The 8,802-nt window shown below is 46.5% G+C and overlaps 1 protein-coding gene across 1 annotated transcript; it reads right to left on the bottom strand.

The window, feature by feature from the left end:
• Nucleotides 1-1,613: 1,613 nt before the first annotated feature.
• On the bottom strand, nucleotides 1,614-2,653 carry LOC125543152. The gene is made up of 2 exons (XM_048706435.1): nucleotides 2,470-2,653; nucleotides 1,614-2,388 (listed from the first exon to the last, which is right to left on the bottom strand). Exons 1-2 carry the CDS (start codon nucleotides 2,641-2,643, stop codon nucleotides 2,050-2,052), a joined length of 513 nt encoding a protein of 170 aa, XP_048562392.1. The 5' UTR covers nucleotides 2,644-2,653; the 3' UTR covers nucleotides 1,614-2,049.
• Between the last annotated feature and the right edge of the window lie 6,149 nt (nucleotides 2,654-8,802).

Below are 8,802 nucleotides of genomic sequence, written 5' to 3'. Positions count from 1 at the left end.
ACCGGGCCACTACCGCCTCGACTCGAGGGGGGCATTTCTTGTGTTGGGTTGAGCGGCATCTGCAGCGGTTGTAGGAGCAGTAGTACCGCTCTAGAGCGGTAGTACCGCCCTGCCACCGCGGCAATACCGCGCTAAGCCCGTCCGGCAGTACCGCGCTGGGCCAGTCCCTCCTCTGTCTTCTTGTCCTGTCTGCTGGGCGGTAGTACCGTAGGGGGGAGCGGTAGCACCGCTGGGTTCAGCGGTAGTACCGCTGCCCTCTGCGGTAGTACCGCCCTCTGCGGGGCTGTTTGGTGGGGTAACGGTTGGATTGTTGCCCCCACTATAAAAGGGGGTCCCCTTCTTCCCCGTTGACTTACCTCTTCCCCCTCAAGCTCCATTAATGCTCCAAGCTCCATTTTCACCTGATCTATCTCTCTAGCCAATCAAACTTGTTGATTTGCTCGGGAGTGGTTGAGAAGGCCCCGATCTACACTTCCACCAAGAGATTTTTGATTCCCCCACCTATCCGTAGCGGATCTTGTTACTCTTGGGTGTTTGAGCACCCTAGACGGTTGAGGTCACCACGGAGCCATAGTCCATTGTGATGAAGCTTGGTGGTATTGTTGGGAGCCTCCGATTGAGTTGTGGAGATTGCCCCAACCTTGTTTGTAAAGGTCCGGTTGCCGCCTTCAAGGGAACCAATAGTGGAATCACGGCATCTCACATTGTGTGAGGGCGTGAGGAGAATACGGTGGCCCTAGAGAGGACGCCGGCGCAGATGAACTTCCACGACGTCTTTATGCGCGAGCAGGCGCAGAACGTCGCCCCTCCACCTCGTCTTATCACGGATCAGGACCGTGCGGAGCACTGTCGGCGGCAGCGCCGCCTCCTCGTCGCCGAGGAGGACGAGCGAGCCATGGCGGAGTGGCGCCGGCACCACCCGGAGGACGTCGCGGCGGAGCACACCTTCTGGGCGGAAAGGACGACAAAGCGCCGCGCGGAGCGCTTGGGGAGGCGTCGGCGGAAGGCCCTGGCGATATCGCAGTGCGATATCGTGAGGCAGGTGGGGTGTCGATCTTTGGGGATAATGTTCCTCGTTGGGAGGGCATGTGGATCGATACCTCGGACAACACCAGTCCGGATGAGGACGAGGGCGACTCGGAGTAGGGTGTAGTTGCACCATAGTTCATCTAGTTACACCGTAATATCTAGTTGCACTGTAGTTTTATCTATCTATGTATTGCTTATCGATCAATGCTATGAACTATGTAAAATATCTATGTATCGTTTTTATTATCTATGAAATATGTACCGTTTTTTATTTTAAAAAATATATATGCAATGTTTCGTGCGATAGCGCGTCTGCTGGAGCTACACGCACGTGCTAAATTTTAGCGCGGCTGCTGGAGCCAGCGCCGCCCGCCGCGCTTTTCCAGACGATGGGTGTGCTGCTAAGTACTTTTAGCGTGCCGCGCGTTCGGCAACTGTTGGACATGCTCTTAGGCGATACATGTTCCTCATCAAAAATAGAGAAACAATAGGTAGTTATTCCAAACATTTTCATTACATATTCGTTGACCAATAAATTCAACAAGTACATAATCAAATTCATTTTTACTAGATTACAACGAAATGCACCTGAGAAAAACCTTACAAACTCGAAGCATAAACGAAGCAATCTAAAAAAAAGCACAAATGCGCGGCAACGCCCAAAAATATTAGAGAAAATGTATAATGTTTATTTATAGTGCAAACAAATAGTGTTAACTCAAGGCAGCCGGAAGCTCAAAGCTGAGACACGTGAATTTGCTCCACCTCCAAACCTCACGCTTAATGTGCCCTCTCCTCAACGCCCCCTGTCTCCTCGAAGGTGCGTAACAAGCGGCGAATCACCGGAGAAGCCACTCCACCGGGCCTTCGACATTGAGGTAGATAACAGGATTATCAGCCATGAGTTACGATTCAGGGCACGCGGCATGGTCCCTGCCCCCGCATATACCAGCAAACCACGAGGCTACGGCCTCCAATGTCACGCCGGACCATCGGAGGAGCTGCGCGACCGCGCCTTCTTCACTGATGACAGGACAGTTGTACCAGACATTTTGGTTCGCGGCGCGCGCAACCGCCGGCGATCTGTCTCTCGTCTTTCCGCAGCACGTTGACTTCATCATGTCTGGCAGCGGTGTCCGCTCGTTGGCCGGAGGACAGCCCCCGACTTCTGTGGCGGACACCACGTTCCTTGGCGGTGCAAGCGTGGCCGCCCACAGTCGGATCGGCCTCGCCTCCCTGGGCGCCGGTGAACTTTGCAGCGCAGTCTCGGTCATAGCGTGCGTGATCAGCCACATAATAATAGTACGTGGACGTCAAGCCATTGATACCGCCCGCCGGCGACGTGCCAGTCATCGGCCCCTGCCAATCACGACGAGGATTAATCGGTGAACAAAACAAAACATTGGATATCAGAAGATTGTGAGGGGTGTGGGTACGTACCTGGCAGAAGCTGTGCCATTGGACGGCGCTCCTGGCGCCGAAAGCGTTGTCGACCACGACGGTGATAAGCAAGATTAGGGCGGTAGTGTGGCCATCGATGGTTGACCGGCGGCAGTCCGGTGACTCCAGCTGCTTTGCTACTAGCTGCCGCTGCAGCCCGGGGTGAATCCCCATGGCCTAGCTGCCTCTCTCTCCCTGGCGATGGGGTAGTACTCCCTCCGGTCCTTTTTAATCCGCACATTAGTTTTGTCTGAAGTCAAAATTTGCTAAGTTTAACCAAATTTATATTAGAAAATATTGACATTTATAACATCTAATAAATATAATATGAAAATATATTTCGAGATGAATCTAATAATAAATGTGTTGTTATGTGAATGTTAAATTTTTTGTATAAACTTGGTCAAAGTTGGATGAGATTGACTTCAGACAAACCTAATATGCAGAGTAAAAAGGACCGGAGAGAGTATATATATATATTGGTGACATGTGTTGGGGTTACGTGCGAATGAAGGAAGCTGAAGCTCCATGGACGCGTTAGGGTCGATGTCGCGCCCTAGCTGGCACATTCAAACAAGCCAACGTGCCTTATTAAACACGGAGTGGACTATGGCACTGCCACACTGTTGCTTTGACGTATCAAAACATGAACAGCACGCCATCGTGTAACACATGATCGGACGGATATGGTTGCCGCTGATTTTTTTATTTTTGCAAACATGATTGTTTGTTATTCCTTTCAAAATATAGAGCGTACATGTTTTCCAGAAAAAAGAAATCTTACTTTGATCAACGATCGATCAACCAAATCCCACTGTTGGACGATTGATAGCATGGTATTCTAAAGAACGTACATTTCACGTTTAGTTCGATAAATCATTACTAGTTCAAAAAGAAAGATAATCATTACTCACCAAGCTGTCAGCTTGGTAAGCTACCAACAAATTTTGCAATCAAAGATAAATCATTGCTCAAACAGCAATATTCTTTTTGAAACAAGACAAATAATTGACATTTCATTGATTAAAGAAGAATTTTAGACAAGACCTGAAAAGCGGTGCAAAAAACTCCACTCTATTGGCATTACAATACTCAAGTGCTTTACGCCTGCGATGGTTTCTTTTCATGTGTATTCTTTCAAAAGAATGTTGAATCCAAATTTTGTGTCATTGAAATATAACTGAACCAACTGAAAATCAATACTTGAGTACGTTCCATTGGTTAGTGTCCCTAGCTTGTGAGTTCGAGTCTTTGCAGTGCATCTTCTGTGCTTGCAAAATAAGCTAAAATTGCAAAAGCAAATGGTGGAGACCAGTGGTGTCAATCCCACAACCATGTGGTACTAGAGAAGAGCTTTGCCACGAAGCTAGTGGCTGCATTTTACTACCACATGCATACAAGCCTTATTTGATATAGCTCTGTGCGTTTAAATTCATATCCAGTTGATTGTTTCGAATGGTAACAATATTTTCCGGGGTCCACCGGGATTTTTGGTTTCCTCGGTTTTCAGATCTCTCAGATGTGAATAAAAAAAATCATGCACACAGGTTCTCTAGGTGAATTGTTTGCAATGTAGTTCACATTGTTACTAAGTAAGACCGTGTGCGATGTAGGTTGTATTTCACACGGGCGTAGAGAAAACAGGGAAGCATATATTTTAGGGTTAATTATCATTTTGCCCTCAGTGGTGTTCATGTGCTCAGTTTTGCCCTCAAATGCGAATTGTGCTCAGTTTTGCCTCTAGTCCGAGCGCACCGACTCGTTCCATGAACTCAGCCATCTCCGTCAGGTCAACCTTTTGACTCGGCCTTTACAGGTGGGAGCAGGCGGCAGGGACGGCCAATTTTATTCAGACCGTTGCACGCGTGGCTTGTCGGACCCAGCAGAGAGCCGTTGAGCAGAGAGCCGTTGCAGGTGTGCTATATAAGAGGGCGACAGCGGCGGTGACCACGGCGACAGAGAGCACGGCGGTGACCACGGCGAGAGAGAGAGAGAGAGAGGACGGCGGTGGGAAGCTAGCTGTGGAGGGCGCGGCGGTGGGAAGCCAGTTGTGGAGGGCGTGGCGGCGTTGAGATCCCTCCATGTCTTCCTCAAGCTCCCGTGCCACCTCGCGGATGCAGAGCCGGCGTGTGTGGACATGCCTGTCTTTGTCTGTCCGCGGTGCCGGGCGGGTGTTGATCGGAGGGTTTCTCACACACCGAGGAACCAGAATCGTCCGTTCTACGTGTGCAGCGAGAATGGGGTAAGAATTGGGGCAATCGCACCATTTTCGTGGTCGGGATCTTTGAGCAATGGGTTGATCTGTTTGGTGTTCATGCAGGTGGCATGCTTCTTTCTTTGGGTCGATGCTCTGGGCAAGACTCTGATGAATGAAGTGCAAGAAGAGCGTGAATAATGGTTGCGCATGCTGCCACGAACGGCAGTGGTCGCAGCACGAGCTCCGGAAGAAGAGATGGAGGGTGAAGCACGCACTGACAGAGAGCTAGCTGTTGAGCTTAGAATGTTGAAGAAGAATGTTAGGAAGCTTGAAGATCAAGCACTACCAATACCCATTTGCAAATACTTTTGGGCATTTGTAGGTATGGTAATCACACTGGTTGTAATCTTGAAAATGTATGAAAAGGCACGAATTATGGAGGAATTTGTAATCTTGAAATTGTATAAGAAATTCACCTAGTTTGAATGTTGGTCAAAGTTATTTAAATGTTGAAAAAAATAGAAGAAGTGACCAACATTTAAATATGTTGAAAGAAAGGAGAAGAAATGAGGAATTCAGAAATTTTTGATCAATGAAATGCAGCTCTCTACTCTGCCTTTCTGTCAAAAAATGTTGCTCTTGGGCCAAATTCAGAACGTAGAGCCAAGTGCAAACTAGACTAATGGGCCAACTGCATCCAATTAGGCCCATTCGGGGGTTCTCTTGCGTATTTTTCTCTTTTCTGTTCTGATTTAATCTAGGCAGTAAATCATAATGCTGAAACTTTTTGTGGAAGCTAATTGAATTATTCCAGAGCCAAACAATTAAGGTTAGAATTTTTTTGGAGTTGTTAATTAATCCAATTCAAATACACCGTGATTTAAATCAAAGACCAAAATGTCATAGATAATGTGCCTCAGCTCTGGTAGAGGTTTATACCTGGTGCCAAAATAAATAAACATTTTTTAAGGGCATTACATTCAGAAAAAAATAATTTGTTTAAAAAAATGAAGGGTGGAAAATGCACAAAAATTGGTGCGGCTGGGGACTTGAACCCAGGACCGCGTGGGTTTGTGGTGTTTAAGGCTGCGCTGGTAACCGCTATGACAAATGGCAAGACTTTGACATGGTAGGGAAGGAAGGTATACATAGTGAGACTGTGAAATTTGTTAAAAAAAAGTGAGACCGTGAATGTTTGCACACGTGTAAGAGTGGTTTTCCTTTGTTTTGCACTGAAATTTTGAAGGGTTGGAAGGTTGAAGACGTATGTTTGCACTGCCACATGATTTTGGTTAGAGTGGCACTTGGTTTAGGATTAGAGTAGCACTTGGTTTATGATTTAAAGGGAATAAATTTGCATGTTAGTTCATGACTTAATTTTTTGAATGAAACAGAGGGCTTCTCACCCCCTCCGATTTTCATTAATGAAAACCACAAGTTCTCGAACTTCATGACTTGGTTTAGGGAAGAAATGATATGTTTGAGTACGGACATTTTTTTAACACACATAATAAACCCTAATAACTTAGATAAGATGCAACACACCGTACCATTACAATAATAAGTTCACGGACAGTTCACAGACACATGACGAAACATGACACGGCTCGACACGACATAGAAAAGCAACAAAATAAAAAACAAAACATGACGAGCTTGACTCCGGGCATGAACATCTTCTTCTTGACCTCCTTCTCCACCTGCCGCGCGCGCCCCTTCAACATCATCTTCATCTTCACACCTCCTCCTCCTCCTCGTAGGGAAGGGAGTGCATCTGGCCTGGAGTGGGGAAGATGCTCTCGCAGTTGGTGTAGATGTTGTAGACGGTGAAGAAGATGGCCTCGCAGCCGCACCAAAAGATTTGGCCGAGGAGCTCGCGCGCATCAAACAGGTTGGTGAAGGTGACCGTGAGCAGTAGGAGGATGCCGCCACGGTCACGAACCTCGTTGAGGGTGAACATCCTCGGCGAGCCCCGTGGGAGGTGGGCATAGCCGGCTCTGTGGAAGGCGCGGGTGAGTTCGACGGAACCCCTCCACCTTGAAATAGCCCACACACGGAGCTCCCTCTCCACGAGCACGCCCGGTGGGTAGCGCAGCTCCGGCACGACAGGCGGATGGTTGAAGGTCGGCCCGTTGAACTGCATCTTCACTTGGTCTCACTTGGAGAGGGCTTGGTCGCTTGGGTGTTTGAAGTTGGAGAGAATGGATCGGATCTGGCTCGTGGGTGGGAGAGGAAGAGAGACACCCCATTTATAGGCCTGTGGGTGGGAGATGAAGAGAGAAAGGATGAGAACGGTGCGTGTGTGAATCCGGACACGTGTGTGTATCCGGACGAGTGTGTGTATCCGTTACGTTTTGCACTCTTAAATTTTTGTACGAAAATGATGCATGGGGCGCGTTCGTGCATCTGAATCACTGCATAGCTCTTTGACCAGGCGGTGCATCTGACTCGCTGCCCTGAACCACTGCCCTGAACCACCTAGCTCGCCTCGCTCGCATGCATCCACGTCGCCGCTTCCCGCGCATGCAAACCCACGTCGTCGCCTCCCATGCATGCAAGGCCTGGAAAGGCTGAGACGGGCTATTTACTGCGGTCTCAGGCCCAGACAACGAGACGGCCCAATGGTCCATCCAGCGCGCCCGGTATTTGTTTAAAATAATAATCTCCCAGCCAATCAGATTGCATCTCGCGGATCGCCCCCCCCCTCCCCGCAGATTCCTTCTAGAAGGGTTTGATCGACGTCCCTTGATCATCGCTAGGGTTAGATGAACAGTCCTTGTTCAGCGCTAGGGTTAGCGGGGTTTGGGAGGGGTTTGGAGCAGTCAAAGCTATGTTTGATCAGATTTCAAATGAGCATAATAAATTAAATAAAAATCAGAAAAATAAAAAACCTACGCACATAGTCTTCTTATGTCATATACTAACGATTTAAATTGATAAACAAGGTTTACATACATTTAAACGGTAAATTCATGTGTATTGTGCGATATCTCGAGTATCTTAAACTCTCTTGTATGAAGTGAAGAGAAGTGTTTTGGGGGAAATGAACATGAAAATTTTAAAAAAACTCACCACAGCTTCATTTTGGAGTGACTAAGAAGAATCCAGGCTTAGTTTTTCATTTTGATGTTTTACACTTGTTTAAATCTTGGTCAAAGTTAAGTTTGACCAGAATTCAAATGAGCAAAACAAATTATTTTTTTAAAATGGAAAAACCAGCGCACATAGTCTATATATATAGAATATATGTGTAGGAAAGTTATTTGGCTGATTTAGACAAGGTCGAAAAAAACCTTGCTTACAAATGAGGCCGTTTACCCTACCTTTGGACCCCTCTCTTTAGCATATTTTTCATTAAAATTTCAAAAACCTCACCACAGCTTCATTTTGGATTGACTAAGAAGGATCCAGGCTTAGTTTTTCATTTTGATGTTTTAGACTTGTTTAAATCTTGGTCAAAGTTAAGTTTGACCAGAATTCAAATAAGCAAAACAAAATTTAAAAAATCAAAAAAGGAAAAACCATGCGCTCATTCAAACATCATCCAACAGATTTAAACATCATGTCGAACATACTTCTAACATAGGTCCAACATAATCCAACAGAAATACAACATGTCAAGTGATAAATGTTTCATAATACAACATGATCCCTTATTCATAATGTTTCATAATTATTCATATATAGCATCGGGGCTTTCTGTCTGTTCCTTGAGCTTCTTGCCATCACTTTGCTCCTCGTGCACCTTGTGCTTATTGCTTCTTCTCTTCTCCTCTTGGTTGTCGGTACCTTACGCGTCTTCTTCAAACCTATCATAGAGCTGTGCAAAACATAAAGGGTAATGATATCATGTCAAGTGATAAATGTACAGTAGTATTTGACCCTTGCAAGATTTACATACCTAGCAGAACTCACAACAACAGAAGGTTGGTCACCATTTGGAGCCTCACTTGGATCACCATTTAGAGCCCCACTTGGATCACCATGATCACCATTTGGAGCCTCACTTGGATCACCATGCTCACTATTTGGAGCCTCACTTGGATCACCATTTGGAGCCTCACTTGAATCATTATTTGGAGGATATTTTGGATCATCGTCAAAATCATGCAGCTGTTGACCATTATCATTTGGAA

Source organism: Triticum urartu, chromosome 1 (assembly GCF_003073215.2).
Source record: "Triticum urartu cultivar G1812 chromosome 1, Tu2.1, whole genome shotgun sequence".
NCBI lineage: Eukaryota > Viridiplantae > Streptophyta > Magnoliopsida > Poales > Poaceae > Triticum > Triticum urartu.
The sequence above is the reverse complement of the archived record's forward strand: the minus strand, read 5'-3'. Positions and strand labels throughout refer to the sequence as shown.